Here is a 17,496-nt window from a genome sequence, read left to right on the forward strand (position 1 = left end):
AGGATGGTTGCATACCACCTGCCAGGTGCCAATGTACCAAAGGTGGTATGCATACCACCGGTTGAAAAGCCCTGATTTAAAATATCTTTCAAAGCATTTTGAAATGAGGCTACTGGCCTCCAGGAAGAAAGGGAATGACCTCATTAAAAATTTAAGTAATGTCTACTATTCTAAGATAATTTCTGCTAACTTAGCCATCGGTGAGAGATAAGGGAGTTCCAGTTTACCAGTAATTGATGACCATACTGTCTTCACCTTGCTCTTCTGGTGGCATACTTATCACTTGGGGAGGAAGAACACAGAAATAGTACAGTTGGGACAAAGGGCCAGACTTTGATTAAGTCTTTAAAGTACCAAATATGGGAATATGGTATCTATAAATCTCTAAATTCTTGGAGAAAGTGTTTTTTCTCTTTATCTCTTGGTGAGACTACTTCTTTGATAGACTGATTGGTGGGATATAAAATATGAGTAGTTGAGAAAGACTAGCCTCCTCTCCTCGCTACTATTTTTCTGGCTCTGGGTTATTTGGCTTTTAAGTAGATTCTGCAAATTTTATCTCAACCCATGTCTGATATAGTAGCACAAGAAAAAAGACTCTCATAGGACTTAACTGCAGAATGGAAAGGGAAAACAATTACTTTCATTTACAGTCTAGAGCCATTTTCTTTCTTACCTTTATATCTCCAAATAAGGCAGGAAAATCATGAGTACTAGTCCCAAGGGCAAAATGATACAAGATGTCATCTTTCATTTTCTTAAGGTATGGATTAGGGACACAAACTCTGGCATCTCTATCAATAAACAATTAAATAGATTAGTAATCTCAAATCTTCAACCAAGGGTAGTGTAATATCTAAATTAGTACATCTCTTCTTGAAAATTTTGATTTCATTATGATTTCATTATGATATCATCATAAATACAGTGCATTTTTGTATGATCAACTTCCTTATTGACTATGCTGAGACACTGTGAACAGATTAAGTTTTACTCAGTGTGAAATGGAATATTTTGGAGGTCTCAAAAATGCCAATTCAAAATCAATAAATAAGAATATTGCTGTAATAAACACAGTGGTAATTGTTATACGTTACACACCTATTTTAGAACACCCATTTCTATGATGAATGAATGATAGATAGATATAGATAGATAGATAGATAGATAGACAGACAGACAGACAGACAGACAGACAGAGATATTTGTTCTCTCCCATCCCTTATTTTTGAGGTATTGTTTCTAAGCTCCTTTAATTCTTACTCTGCACATTCCTTGTCTTCTGTCTTTTGCTTCAGAGCATCGTTAGTAGCCATTCTATTTCCTCAGACTCTGAGTGGGAAAGAATGGAAACGGAAAGTTGCATCAAACATTGCACAAATTATGCAAATAAGGAACCGGTTTCTGGAAATACACGTTCTCAGTATACATTTTGTTGCGATGCACATTTACCCAGTACGAAGGCATTTTCCCAGAAACCACATAAAATCACGGTCTCAGTTAATGCAACAGAATTGAGCAACACAGCGCTTCCTGCACGTCGACACCTCATGTTGTTCCCAGTCTAGTTTTTATCACCCCTCACTTCGTCCTAAGCGGATCGGCTTCTTTTGCGTAGGGTGCAGACCAAACGGGGGGAAGAAACAGTCCTACAAGTCGGACAGATCCGCGGCTTCACACTAGCAGGCCAATTCCCCGGTATCAATGGGGCCGGGCGGCCGGCGCGGCGACATCATAATGGGCATCCGTGGTGGGCACGGGATCTCGCTCTGTTCTCTCTCGCCGCCGACATGGCAAAAGCAGAAGGCTCGGGAAAAAGTGCGACGACTAGAAAGGAGAGTCTTTTACTTTCCTACAAAATGTCTCCAGAGACCCTCGACGAAGCAGCCCGCCCGCCCGGCCATCCCACCCTTCTTTCGCTGGCCCTCCTCTCAGCATCCTTACCTGAGAAAGCCCAAAAAGAAGTGAAAGAGGCAGGCCGCTGGACAGCAGAAAGCAATGAGGCAGGTGCGCGTGCGCACGCGTTTCTAAGCCTGTGGAAAAGCGAGGAAAGTTACAGGCGGCTGAAGGTTAGTCACAGAGCGGCTGTGATTGTGTCCTCTTGAGCAAGCTGGAAAGTGCCTGCTCTATTCAATGTCGTCGTTGATGCAATGAATCTTACAAAACAAAGCCATAAAAAGCGTTTTCTTCCCTGCCGGATTTCCTTCTTAGTCATCCTAGACAGGTCAGTTGAGGAGACCTGCAACTACTATTAATGACCTTGTCGCTTTGTTTTAGGAGGCTTCTGATCTTTTAACAGTGGGGAAAAGAAACAAAGCTGTGTGAATTTGGACCTGCTTCACCTTTTTGAGAAAAAACATTTTTTCACCATGCTATTGATCATTTTGGTGATGGCTTTCTGTGGCTGGCCTGCTACATCATGCTCTAACTTGTTATTTCTTTCATCATACTTGTGGAACAAGCCATATTGAATGGAATCATATGCAGCAGTGCAAAAACATCAGCTAAACGGCATCAACCTCCATATAGCAAAATCTTCTTCTATTATTTAGTTTAAGTACATACCTACATATTTTAATGATATTACATGAAATAACATCAGAGAATCAACCACAATACCCAAACAGAAATAGGTCAATCTTATCAAAATACAAGAGACTCATGTTCTACTTTGGGCCAATTCAAAGAAGTGTTTGAATCAAATCAGCAACCAGCCACTAAAAAAGCCCCCAATGCAGTGGTGGGATTCAGCCAGTTCGCACCACTTCTGCAGACCCGGTAGCTAATTTTTTGTTGCCCAGGCCTAGAACGGAGTTCCGGAAGTGACATCCACACAGAGAACTGGTTGTTCATATATTTGAATCCCACCACTGCCCCAATGAAGTATCCACAACTTCTGAAGGCAAGCTGTTCCACTAGTTAATTGTTCTCATACCAGAAAAGTTTTCCTTAGTGCTAGATTGCTTTTCTTCTTGATTAATTTCTATCCATTGTTTCTTGTCTTGCTCTCTGGTGATTTGAAAAATAAATTAATCCCTGTTCTTTGTGGCAGCCCCTCAAATATTGGCACACTGCTATCATGTCACCCCTAGTCCTTTTTTTTCACTAGACTAGACATAACCAATTCTTGAAACTATTCTTCATAAGTTTTAGCCTCTAGCCCCCAACCAATCATGCTCCAGTTCCATGACAAAAAGAAGTATCTTGTGAAGCACCACAAAATGTTTTAAAGCTTATGTATCAGTTGTTCAAAAAGATGGGGAAAATGTTACAAGATAATAGATAATCTATAAAAGAATATCTTTGCATGTACATTAGAGATCTCTGGACTATGCTAAATTGTGAGTGTACTTATAAAAGTATTTGTTTATTTATTTGTTTGTTTGTTTTTTGTTTAATTTGTTTGCCACCCACCTTATCACAAGATTATATACTTATAAATTATTTCTAATATCAAACATGTGATATGGTTTAATGGTACATTTGCAGAACAGGAACTCCCTTAATAAATTATTCTGTTTTTGCAACTTAAATGTGTAGAATAGTTAGTATGGATGAACAAAAGACATGATGTGTAAAGTTGTATACTTCCGTGAACTATGCTTAAGAAATTCAGATATTCACTTCAGTTATTCCAGAAAATTCACTTAAAAAGAGGTCATATCAGAAAATCTGAAATTACACATACCACACAAAATACATTAGAGATCAACTAACCAAGAAAAATAATTTGATACTGAATCTCCTGTAATTCAAAGGATAAGGACAAATTCTATTACATAAATAGTATGCAAATTACAATCAAATGAAAATCAATAGCAGACTTCCGGTGGTGATGTCAGGGCGGTGCGGAGGCAAGAGGACTGTCCCCTAACTCTGATCTTTCTACGATTGGAGACCCTCCAGGGGCGTAGAGAGCCTGGAGGGCTACGCATGAGAAAGGGTGAAGCCGGAAGAGTAGCGAGATGAGAGGCGATCATCGTTACAACGAAGGAAACCCCCTAAATCCAGCGTGGAAATTTCTGCCATCAACAGATGGCGGATCTGAGGCCCTGACAAAACCACAGAGGATGCGGAAGCAAAGAGAAACTTAACAGACTGTGTTAATGAGTGAGTTAAAATAGTTCAAAATATTTCTAAGGAATAATAGAAAAGTCTAAAAAGATCTACTTGTCTATTAGGGTGGGTGTTGAAAGGAAGCTCAACTGGTGAGGGAATCCTCAATGCAAGCGGCGATCCGGTGGGAAAAGCCATGAGTTGACAGATTTAACAACCAGAGGATTAACAGGAGGGAGACATAAAGGAAGGAAAGACCTTGTGGCAAATGTTTTAGCGCAAATTTGAGGAACACGGTGGAGGATTAAGGAAGAAGAGGTTGAGAGACGGCGGTGAAGGTGGAGTTGGTGGAGCCTGTGGGACAAGAGAAGTGAAGGGAGAAGATCGATAAGCAAGCAGCTGGGAAGGAAGAGAAAATGGCAATTTAGGAGAAACGGAGAAGGAGTGAATACGTTGTGGAGTATTAGAGATTTTTGGAGAAGTGGTTGGAGAAGAAAGTTGGAGACAGACCTGAATGTGGAGAGGATTCGGAAAGCCAAGAAGATGACGAGAGTATGTGTTTAAGTGCGAAAGAGAGTGGAGTGTAGTGAAAATCCTGAAGGTGAAAGAGACGGCGAAAGGACGTGGCAGGAGACGAAAGCGAAAGGAACAGATTGATGGCGGGAGAGATGAGATCGGAGGGAAAATTCGGAGCTTAACAGAGACTGTGCCTTTAGTTAAGAGAGACGAGAGAAAGTGAAGAGGATTGAAGGGGGGGATATGGTGACGAGTGTGAGAGGAAGGAAAGGAGACGACGAGAGGACGGGGCATGACGTTGAAAGTGACAGGAATGTGGACGAGGCTCAGAAGGTAAAGGAGATGATGAGAGGACGTGATAAGGCGTTAAGAACGGACTAACGATTGATAATATACGATTGGAGAAGTAATTTGGACTTTTAGAAAGACTGTGTGATAAGAAAAAGGAAAGAAAGTAAAGAGGGTTGGAGAAGGTAGGAAGAGATTTGGGGAATAATGGCAGTAGAGGTAGTTTCAGAGGAGTTGAGGAAGGGAAACGAAGAATTAGAAATTTAGAGTTAAAATAAAGTTAAATAAGCTGTTGGCTAAATAGAGTGACATTTAGAAATAAAAAATATTAGAGAAACAAGTGATAACTATGACAACACTGAGGACAGGAAAAAAAACGGTGTCAAGCCTAGCACTGACACCCTCATCCCCACCTGGTCAAAGAACATTAGAAGGAATGTTTGGTACAGAAAAACAGAGTGTAATAGTAAATATGCAGACCATGCAGACAACACTACTTACTATCCAAGAAATGATGCAAAAAATGCAGGAGACAATATCTAAGAATCACGTAGAAATGAGAGGGGATATGAATAAATTGGATAATAGAATTGAGATGATTCAACAAACGATTGAGAAAAATGAAGCAAGAATACAGACAGTAGAAGTAGGGTTGGATAAAGTAGGGGGAAAAGTTGACACATTAGATAAAAAAATGATGGCAACTAATAAAAAAATGGAGGAATCGAAATCCATCTGGAAATAGATAGGGCGGCATTCTACCTACGATTTCAAAATGTGGTAGAGGAGAAGGAAGAGGATTTGGGTGCTATCATGGTGGAATTGATTGCTGAGGCTCTACAAAGGGACAAACAAGAGATATTGTTAGAGATAGATGTACAGAATTCACACAAATTATGACAGACGCAACAGACTTCCACGAGAAGTACATATTAGATTCGCTAGGAAAAAAGTGAGAGATATATTTTACAAAATTACAAGAGAGGATCCAATGATTTATAAAGGTGTGGAAATACAAACTTTAAAACAGGTACCAAAGAAAATAAGAGAACAGAGAAGGGATTATAGATTTTTCAGTGCGTATTTAATTAAAAGAAGCATACCATTCAGATGGTTAATCCTGGAGGGGATGTTGATATCACAGAGGGAGAGAAGGATTAAAATAGACAGCCTAGAGAAGGCACGAGAATTCTATGAACAGTTGAAAGGAGTGGAGGAAGAGAATAGCAGCAAGGAAGAATTGGAATCCAAAAGCCAGGAAGACCAACTGTCAGAATCCAAATATATTCCATCTCTAGTTATCAACTATGAAAAACCGCATTTCTGCCTGCTCTGGATTCTGTCATACAATGAAGGGAAGGGGGTGAACAAAGGGGCTTTATGGCCCTCACTTCCTTCAGCCTACTTCAAAGGGACTGGATGTGGATATCACCAAAAGGACTAACAATAACAATGGGGGTCATTAGCTTTCATGTAATCCTTTCTGAAGTCTCCTCCCGGCAGTGAGGAAAAGGGAGTGAGAATGTAATGCCTGGGATTGTCGCTGGGAGAAGGGGGTGATGGGGTGTGGCTAATGGGGGATCCCTTAAAACCTTGAATGGGAGAGCTTGGACCCAAGTCCTGTCTAGAACGCCTGCATCCAGCTTTCTCTTAATAAAGATGCCTGTTGGAAGAAATATTCCAGGAGTTCTGTCTTCTTAAGATGCCAAATGGGGTGGGTCCTTACATTAGACAGGACTTGCAAAATTAGTCCACCTGGAAGGAAGACCCTTGCCGGGGGACTTTGCAAAAATTACCATGTCAGACAGAGGAGCAAGGAAGGGAGAAAACTCCCCGGAAAGGGAGCCGCTGCCCCGGCTGAAACCCTGCCAGCTGTCGGGATCTGAGAGGTCAGAATCCTCAGGAGAAGAGGTGATGGAGACACGGGACCACAAACCTCGGTGGTCAATGGACGTTGGAAAGAAAGGCGAGTGGGGAAAGAAATCAAGGAAGGTGGCTCTGAGACGGGGCCCCAAACAACCAGAATGGAAGCAGGAGATGGAGAAATCCCTGCACGCAAGTGAAGAGGAAGGGAGCTGGGCACTGTACTCGGGCTGGATCCTAGAGAAAGTAATCGACCTAATGAAGTGAACTCTAAGCTCCCTAGGAGAGGAGAATCCTGAGCCCTACGCCCGCCCCAGCTAATGGAGCCACAAAGGGAGAGACACCGAGGGGGAAGTGGAACCTGCAGCCCTGGGGACGTCTGCTGATCCAGTAGTCCCCAGTCCCCGCCGACCCGCAGATGGCGATCTGGATTGAAGACACTACCACCGACAAGGAAGGCACCGATCCATTCAAAGACTCCCGCCGCTGGAAATGAGATTCAAGGGGGAGCCGACACGCTTGGGATTTTTCCTAACCCAAGTCCTCAGCTACATGGAGGAATATGGGCAGGACATCCCCAGCGACAAAGCCCGTATCCGAATTGTGCAATCTGCCTTAGATGGGCCGGCCGCAGATTGGGTGGTGAACTTGCACGACTCCAATGCCCCAGAGCTCAACGACTTCAACCATTTTATGTCCTCCCTGAGAGGATGATTTGAGGACCCCCTGGCTGATCGCAAAGCCTGTGAAAGGATAAAAACAATGAGGCAAGGCAAACGCCCGGTAGCCGAATATACACAAGAATTCCGGGCCATTGCCAGCAAACTGAACTGGCCAGAAGATATCCTCCTTAGCCATTTCAAAGACGGACTAAATTATGACCTATATGATGCTTGCCTGCCCCGAGGGGACCCACACCAACTTGAGGAATGGTACGTCTTGGCAGAGGAAGCAGAGATCAACATATTGAAGAGGCACCGCCGAGGAAAACAATGGAGCCGCTCACCGCCTGAGCTGACACGCGAACCAGTGAAACCATTGGCCACGGCCAAGAAGCAACCGGGGTGTTTCAAGTGCGGGAAAGAAGGGCACCGAGCTGTAGAATGCCGCTCAAGAGCCACCCAACACAACCCAAACAGATCACCGCCCAGTAACTCCGGAAAGCCTCCAGCTAAGCCAAAAGAACCTGCCATGAGAATAATGGAAGCTGTGGAATCCCCCACCTCTGCTCAGCAGGGGGAAAGAACCCCAGCCTACACCGCAGGGGCGGTGGACGCTCAGATGACAGCTCGAAGGGCGAACTCCTGGTAAGTGGACGCATCGCACCCATCCTCAAGACAGTGACTATATTCATCCCCCCATGGCCGAAGCCGTGAGGGTGAGAGCATTAATAGACTCTGGCTGCACCCGCTGCCTCATTAGCCCGACGCTAGTGGGGAATCTGGGCATTCTGTCGAGGAGACTGGAACAACCAATCTCATTTGGCCAGCTAGATGAGTCCATAGCAGGGGGGGTGCCAGCTACCCTAGCCACTTTACCAATACACCTCTCCCTGGGCAAACATGAGGAGGACATAACGTTTGTGGTGACCCCAGGCATGGAATGCCCAATGATCTTAGGGATGGAATGGTTACAAAAATGGAACCCCTGGGTGAATTGGAGGATGGCAGAAATCAAATTCCTGAAGGGGGACCCTATGAACTTAAAATCCCAAGGGGGGCTACCAGAATCAAGAACAGAAAAAGCATCCATGGGAGAGGAAAAGGGACTACCAGAAATACCAGAGGAATACAGAGACCTTGCTGAAGTTTTGAGTGAGGAGAGGGCGGATGAGCTCCCCCCCCACACCGACCCACAGACTGTGCCATTGAATTCAAACCTGGGGCAAAACTCCCAAAGCCCAGATTATACTCCATGAGCCCAAAGGAGAAGGAGGAAATGGAAAGAAAAACCTAGAAAGGGGGTTCATTGAGCCAGCCAAGCCTAAAGTGGCTGCCCTGGTCCTCTTTAGGGAAAAGAAGGACGGCTCTTTACGCTTATGCGTGGATTATAGGGCCCTGAATACAATCAGTGAAATTGGATTACAAGGGGCCCCCGCAGTATTTATGCAATTAATCAATGACGTTCTAAGGGAGCACCTATTTAAGGGGGTCCTTGTTTACTTAGACAACATTCTTATCTTCACCGAATCAAAAGAGGAACATGTCAACCTAGTCAGAGCGGTTTTAAAGAAACTGCGAGCCGCCCATCTATATGTCAAACTCTCAAAATGTGAATTCCACCAGGAAAAGATAGACTACCTAGGTTATCGCATATCCCCACAAGGCATTGAAATGGACCCAGAGAAGGTCAGGGCAGTATTAGATTGGGCACCACCCCGCACAAGAAAGCAACTACAAAGTTTCCTGGGCTTTGCAAACTTTTACCGTCAATTCATCCCCTCATTTGCTCAGATGGCCCTGCCCCTCACTAACTTACTAAAAACAAAGGGAGCATCCTCAGTAAAACCTAACCAGCCACTAACATGGACAATGGAGTGTCAAACAGCGTTTGAGAGATTAAAGAGACTTTTTTCTGTCGAACCAGTACTGAGGCACCCAGACATGGATAAGCCCTTCGTAATACAAGCGGATGCAAGCGATGTGGCAGTGGGGGCTGTACTATTACAAGAAAACGATGACGGGGTATTGCAACCCTGTGCATATACATCCAAGAAACTCACGGAAACAGAACAGCGCTGGCCTGTATGGGAGAAAGAGGCATACAGGATACGTTGGTCATTACTCATGTGGCGCCAGTTCCTAGAAGGCAACAAAATTCCCTTCCAGGATATTCCAGGAGTTCTGTCTTCTTAAGATGCAAAGTGGGGTGGGTCCTTACACCAACAGCAGGAAGCAAGAAAAATAGAATGAGGGATAGAAAGCAAGGAAGAAAAAGGACAGAGGAAAGAAAGAGGAGTAGGTCCAAGAACAAGACAAACACACAAGTAGAACACACAAGTAGAAAATGGAAAAGGAGATTAGACTAATATCAATTAATATAAATGGATTAAATGCACCCGCAAAGAGAAAACAAATATTAACAAAATTAGTAAAACAACATATAGACATAGTTTGTTTACAAGAGGTACACATTAAAGAACAGCACAGGAAATATTTGGAGTTCCCCAAATTAGGAGTACTATATACAGCACCAGCGGAACAAGAACAGAGAGGAATAGCAGTTTATATTAGAAAAGAAATTAATGCTAAATTGAAGTACCAAGATATAGATGGAAGAATATTAGTAATAGAATTACAAACCGAGGAGAAATCATGGCTGCTAGTGGTAATATATGCACCAAATGAGAATCAAAAAGAATTCTGTTACAAACTACATGAGAAACTTATAGAAATTGGACAGGGAAATATTTGTATAGTAGGAGATTATAATGCAGTAGTGAATGTAAAAAAAGACTATATTAGTGATATGAAAAATAAAAAGAAAAGGAAAACACTACCAAGGACATTCTTTGATTTGGCACATGAATTTAATCTATCTGATCAGTGGAGGAAACGGAACAAAAAAAAAAGAATATACCTTTTTCTTGAACCCGTATAAATCTTGGTCTCGAATAGACATGGCATGGATGAATGAAGAAGTAGGGCAAGACATAGAGACAATAGAAATAATGCCAAATATATGGGCCGATCATAACCCTGTGAAAATAGTTTGGAAAGGGCAGAAAAAAGTAAGAAGAAGATGGATAATGAACTCTCACATTTTGAAAGAAAAAGAATTTATTGTAAGGATTAGAAGAGAAATGGAATTTTTTTTAAAGAGAATATAAAACAACAAACATTATTACAAATTATTCGGGACACTGTGAAAGCATATTTGAGAGGTTTAGCAATAGCCTATACAGCAAGAAAAAACAAGGTGAAAAGGCAAACGCAAAATATACTCCAGGAAGAGATTAAAAAATTGGAATCTAAATTACAAAAAGAGCCCCAGGATGAATCGATTAAAATGGAAATAGTTTTGGCTAAACATAAATTATACATGATAGATCAAGAGGAAAGAGCAAAGGAATTGAAAATAGCAAAACAAATTTTTTTTGAACACGCAAATAAGCCTGGGAGATGGCTCTCTTATAAATTAAAAAAAGAGAAGGAGAAAAGATTTATTCAGGAACTACAGGATAAAAATGGAGAGTTGCAATATAAAATGGATAAAAAGAAAGAAATAATTCAGAATTATTTTGAGTCACTATATAAAAAAGAGGAAATAGATGTGGAGAGTATAAAACAATACTTAAAGGCTAATGGCTTGCCAGAATTAAAAGAAGGACAGAGAGAAATATTGAATAAGAAAATAGCCTTGGAATTAAAAACCGCGGTGCAAAAACAAAAAAAATAATAAAACCCCGGGGCCAGATGGCCTTCCAGGGGAAGTGTATAAGACTCTTTATGAGGACTTTGAAAAGATACTATTGGATGTGTATAATGATGTGTTGGAGAAAGCCAAACTATCAGACTCTTGGATAGAAGCCACTATATCCCTTATCCGAAAAGAAGGCACAGACCTCAAACAGATAAAAAATTATAGGTCAATCTCATTGTTCAACACGGATTATAAAATTTTCACCACCATAATTGCAGAAAGATTGAAACTAATATTAAATGATATAATACAGTGGTGGCGAACCTATGGCACGGGTGCCAGAGGCGGCACTCAGAGCCCTCTCTGTGGGCACGCGCGCCGTCGCCCCAGTCCTAGGCCTTCAGCTGGGTTTTATAAAACCTTTTCGCTTTAGGCCTCCGCCGCCGTGTGCAAAAAAAAAAAAAAAGGTTCAATCAATCAGTCAATTTCAACTTCTTGCGGGGGGGGAAGATCTCGCAAAGTTGGAATTGATTGATTGAACTTTTTAATTCCCACCCAATCTGCTGTTACCACCGCAGCCACTCCCACCCAGTGGGCCACCCCCCAATTGGCCACACCCAGCCAATGGGCCACACCCACCCGGCACCCGACGATGCATAAGTGGGTTTTGGGTTACAGTTTGGGCACTCGGTCTCTAAAAGGTTCGCCATCACTGATATAATACATTCAAATCAAAATGGTTTTTTACCCACAAGACAAATTAGGAATAACACGAGAACAATGTTAAATGTCTTAAAATATTGTGAAGCACACCCTGGAAAACAGGTGGCACTAATTTTTTTAGATGCCCAGAAAGCATTTGACAATCTCAGTTGGCAATTTATGTTCCAACAGATTGAGGATATGAATTTGGAGGGAAATTTGAGAACATGATAAAGGCAATATATAAAACACAAAAGGCCAGCGTGATAATCAATGGAGATAATACAAAAAGCTTTAAAATAAATAAAGGAGTAAGACAGGGATGTCCAATGTCACCTCTACTTTTTATTTTGACTTTAGAAGTGCTATTAACTCAAATTAGAACTAGCAAAGAGATAAAAGGGGTACAGGTTAAGACAAGAAGAATATAAGACACAGGCATTTGCGGACGATTTGGTCTTTTTTATAGAGGAACCACTAGAGAGAGGAAATATTTTAATGAACGAAATAGAAAAATACAGAATAATGGCAGGATTAAAAATTAATAGAGAAAAGACCAAAATGTTAGTTAAAAACCTAACTGAAAAACAGAAAAGGAAATTAGAAGAGAATTTGGAATTGCAAATTGTAAAAAAGATTAAATACCTAGGAATTTGGCTTACCACAAGATGTTCCTCAATAAAAGAGGACAACTATAAAAAATTGATATTGACTTCCGGTTGAGTCGCGGCACCGATGGCAGCTTCTCCGTGAGCTGTTTGCCCTGAAGACACATAAGAGCCGCAGGAACAGCTGTTCCGCGGCTCGGAATCCCCTTCCCCGGGCAAAGGGGGGGTGAGCTTCCCCGATAGGGGTAGAGCTCCCTAGCTCTCGTATCTTTACAGCGGTGAGGGCTAAGGTGAGTTCCCCCTGAGTCGGGGACTTCTCCGTGCTTCAGGCTGCCTTTGTCGAAACAAAGCCAGACGCGGACTCAGCCTCTGCCGTTCCAGGAAAGCATGAGTTGAATTTGACAGGCAGACAGAGCCTACCAGGAGGATTTAAAATTGATTGAACTGAAACCTTAACTCTAGAAATAAAGAATCTTCTTCGTTTTCTATGTTAACTTGAAGAAGAAGGAATATGGCTGCAGAAGGGCGTTTCTGTTTTTTCAATTGAAAACATATGAGACTTTCACTTTTTGGAGACTTTCTCTTGGACTATTTACTGTAACAGATTTAGCTACTTTGAGTTGGATGGACAAGCTATCTGTTTCTATCATTGTCTGATGTGATTACAAGACTTTATAAGACTTTTATAAGATTTTTACAAGATTTTATATTATCAAATGAAAGTATAAGAGAAGAAGGAGAAAAGTAAAATGGCCTCTAAGTGTGTGGGAACTTTTGTTCCTCAAAAAAGCACAATCTCCTCTCCAGCTGTTCAAACACCACAGCAGCCAAAACCTAAGACTCCTCCGCCTTCCCCCCCAGTTCCAGCACTTACATTGAGAGATATTCAGGATGCATTAAAGGACAATGCAAGACAGATTAGAACGGAAATGGAGGAGCTGCTTGATAAGAAACTTGAAGAGAAGAATGCAGAGATGAGAGATGATATATTATTTGCATTGCAAGGTCTGGCAGTTCATGTAGAATGTATTGAAGGACGGGTGGATGAAGTGGAGGAACATGTTGAAAGTATGGAACTTAGACTGGGAAAAGTGGAGGAGAATGTGGATTTAACTCAAAATGAGGTCATTTTGTCACAATACAGAGAAATGGAATATGCTTTGAGAATAAGGGGGCTGAAAAAAAATGCTCAAGAAAAATTAGAGGAGGAGATTGCAGCAGATCTGGCCTTGGTTTTGTCCTGCCAACCTGAAGAAATTATAAGAGAAATGGAAAAATCTTTTAGAGTCAATTCATGGGTTGCAAGACAGAGAAACCTTCCAAGAGATATTGTTATCTATTTTTCCAGAAAATAAATCCGTAATCAAATTATTCAAGCTTTTTACAATCAGAAATTTCAAATATCAGGACAGGGTGTTATAATTTTAAAGGAGATACCACCCAAAATACTCAGAAGAAGAAAGGATTTCGCCTTCCTGGCTGAACAGTTGAAAAAGTGAAAAATTCAATTTAGATGGGAGATACCTGTTGGCATCATGGTAAATTATATGGGAATACGCTATAGGCTTAACACCATTGCAAAGGCAAAGGACTTTTATACTTCAATCTTGAAAGCAGGTTCTCCATCATCTCCACAAGGTACCAGGAAGGAAAAAATTTGTGAAGATAAAGTGGCTGAAGGAGCTATATTGTCATCAAGTTTCAAAGAACTACAAAATCAAGAGCAAATCAAGCAACAACTTATGGAAATTAAAGAAGATCCTAAATCACAAAGAATGACCCAGCTCATAGACGCAAAGAAAGAGAGCAACCAAAAGTGGATGTACCCGTCACACAGCAAGTTATCTCAGAGCCAGTGGGAGGGGCGAGGCCGAAGAAATCAGTAACAGCTGATTTACAAGGAGCGTTCCAGAGGCTCGCTGCCATTAAAGATGGCAAGGTTCCTGATATGGAATGTTAATGGTTTGAATTCTCCACAGAAAAGAAAAAAGATATTTTATTATTTGAAACAACATAAAAATGATGTTGTTTGTTTACAAGAAACTCATATTACAGCTAAAGATCAAAAATATTTGTCTAATTCATGGTTGGGTATATATTTTATGGCACCTGCACCGCAGAAAAGAGGTGGAGTAGTTATTTATGTCAGGAAAGATTTTCAGCCTAAATTGATTGATGCTGATTCAGAAGGAAGATATGTTTTTGTTGAAATATTATTGAATGGGAAGAAATGTCTTATTATTGGATTATACGCCCCAAATCAACAGCAGAAACAGTTTTATAAATTGTTATATTGGAAACTAAATCAATTGGATTACAAATCAGTTATCATGATGGGGGATTGGAATGGTGTTTTAGATTCAAGAAAAGATAAGAAAGGTTCTTGCAAAACGTTTAATTCAACATTGCCTAAAACTTTTTTTGATTTGAAGGATGAACTGGAATTAAAAGACATATGGTGAGAGAGAAATATGGAAGAAAGGGATTTTACTTTTTTCTCGGATAGGCACCAATCTTATTCTAGAATTGATTTTTTCTTAATTACTAATGATTTTTGTTCTAGGGTGAAGAATATTAAGATTTTTTTCCAGGACATTGTCAGATCATAGTCCGGTATGGATGGAGTTACTTGCTGAAGAAGGGAATAGAAGAACTTGGAGATTGAATGAAAATTTATTTAGATATGATATAAATTTACAGAAATGTAGAGAACAATTGAAAGAATTTTTTTTGTTGAATATGCATAAAGGTACTTCAATTTCAATGGTCTGGGATGCTAGTAAAGCATATATGAGAGGTAATTTGATTTATATGAATAATGTTCACAGGCGTAAACAAATGCAAAAACGTAAAGAGTTAGAGGAAGAGATTAAATTGAAAGAACAGGCTTTTATTTTGAACCCACTGGATAATAATTTAAAAGTATCTATTACTGTGCTTAGGGAGCAATTTAATATGTTAATAGCAGATCAGACGGCAACTAGTTTAAGGTACATGAAATATAATACATTTTCTAATGCAAATAAACCAGGAAGGTGGTTGGCCTATCAACTACGAAAGAAGCAGAAGTCAAGAATTATAGAGAAAATAGATTATAATGGTAAAATGACATCTCAACAAAACTTGGTTAAAAAGAGTTTTTGGGAGTTTTATTCTAAGTTATATGCTTCTGAAAAAATACAATTTGAACAAATAGATAATTATTTACAGCAGGCACATTTTCCTAGATTGTCAGATAATCAAAGGGAAAAAATGAATTGCTTAATTACATTGGAGGAGATTAAGGGGGAAATTAAGCAACTAAAACTTGGTAAGGCACCAGGTACAGATGGATTTACAGCAATTTATTATAAGATGTTATTTGAAGAAATGATAGAACCGCTAAGGGAATTGTTTAATAGTATTTTGTTGGGTGAAGAGGTACCTTCTTCTTGGAGAACTGCTTTTATATCTTTAATACCAAAGGAGGGTCAGGACTTGACTCAACCTAAGAATTATAGACCTATATCTTTATTGAACACAGATTATAAGATTTTTTCAAAAATATTGGCAAATAGTTTAATGCAAGTGTTGAGCTAATTGATTCATACTGATCAATCTGGATTTATAACTGGAAGATATGTGAAATATAATGTAAGACAAATTATTAACTTAATTGAATATTTGGATAAGAATAATCAAATTCCCGCTGCTTTTATATTTTTAGATGCTGAAAAAGCATTTGATCAATTAGACTGGGGGTTTTTGATTCAAGTTATAGACAGAATTAATTTTGGGGGAAAATTTTTGTCCGCCTTTAAGGCTATTTATCAACAGCAGTCAGCACAGATTATAGTTAATGGGGGGGGGGGGGTAACAGAAGCATTTAAAATTGAAAAAGGAACTAGACAAGGATTATCTCCATTGTTATTTGTGTTAACAGTGGAGATTTTGTTAATTAAAATTCAAGAGTCTTCTATAATAAAAGGAATTAAGGTTAATAAGATTGATTATAGATTAAGAGCTTTTGCAGATGACTTAGTGTTAACATTAACTCAGCCAATAGAATCGGTAACTGACTTGGTTGAAATTATTGCACAATATGGGAAGGTTTCTGGTTTTAAGGTTAACTGTAATAAGACTAAAATATTACCGAAAAATATGTCTATGAATGATAAAGATATGTTAGTTACGCTTACAGGTTTTGAAATGGTTAAAAAGATAAAATATTTGGGAGTTTACATTACAGCTTCTAATGTTAAATTGTATAAGAATAATTATGAGTCTTTATGGGTTAAGATTCAAAAAGATTTAAACGATTGGAAAAAATTGCAATTATCTTTGCTGGGGGGAATTTCAGCAGTAAAAATGAATATTCTGCCAAAGTTCTTGTTTCAAATGATCCCTATTTTAAAAAAAGATGCTAATTTGGAGGACTGGCAGGGTATTAATAAGTTTATCTGGGCAGGCAAGAAGCCAAGAGTCAAGTTTAAGATTATGCAAGATATAAGGGAACGAGGAGGACTTAAAGCCCCTAATTTAAAATTGTATTATGATGTGGTGGTTTTGACATGGATTAGTGATTGATTAAATTTAACAAATAAGAATATACTTTCTCTTGAAGGATGGGATCTATTATTTGGTTGGCAGGCATATTTAATCTATGATAAAAAGGTAGATACAAATTTTAAGGTCCATATCTTAAAGAGTGCTCTATTGAGAGTTTGGAAGAAATATTACTATAAATTAAATTATAAAATTCCTATCTGGGCAATTCCAGGACAGGTATTAGAGGGGATATCTAGGGGGTTTAACTTGGATAAAGTTTCTTATAAGGAATTACTTCGTCCGGTAGGACAAGACTGGCAGTTTAAATCTTTAGTAGATTTGAAACAAGAAAATATTGAATATTCTTGGTTTTATTATAATCAATTGTTAATGAGGTGGCGTATGGATCAAAAAGTTGGTATTACTTTACAGGATGCAAATTTGATGAAACAGATTAAAGATCAATCTCAAGCTCATATTAAAAGAATTTACAATGTATTGATTGAATTGGATTCAGAAACAGAATTGGTTAAGGATTGTATGATAAAATGGGCGCAAAATATACAAGAACCAA

General features: G+C 39.7%; 1 protein-coding gene across 1 annotated transcript in view; it reads right to left on the reverse strand.

Moving 5' to 3' along the window:
• Positions 1 to 2,131, reverse strand: part of UPP1 (uridine phosphorylase 1) — a 32,278-nt gene extending 30,147 nt beyond the window's left edge. Inside the window, exons 1-3 of the mRNA XM_015829200.1 lie at positions 1,945 to 2,131; positions 1,264 to 1,332; positions 677 to 794 (exon numbers count right to left, since the gene is read on the reverse strand). Of these exons, the coding sequence (XP_015684686.1) occupies positions 677 to 794; positions 1,264 to 1,316 (171 nt within the window). The 5' untranslated portion in view covers positions 1,317 to 1,332; positions 1,945 to 2,131. The remainder of the gene's footprint in view (positions 1 to 676; positions 795 to 1,263; positions 1,333 to 1,944) is intronic.
• Positions 2,132 to 17,496: the final 15,365 nt, after the last annotated feature.

This window comes from Protobothrops mucrosquamatus, unplaced genomic scaffold (genome assembly GCF_001527695.2).
Source record: "Protobothrops mucrosquamatus isolate PMUCROS unplaced genomic scaffold, P.Mucros_1.0 scaffold_231, whole genome shotgun sequence".
Taxonomy (NCBI): domain Eukaryota; kingdom Metazoa; phylum Chordata; class Lepidosauria; order Squamata; family Viperidae; genus Protobothrops; species Protobothrops mucrosquamatus.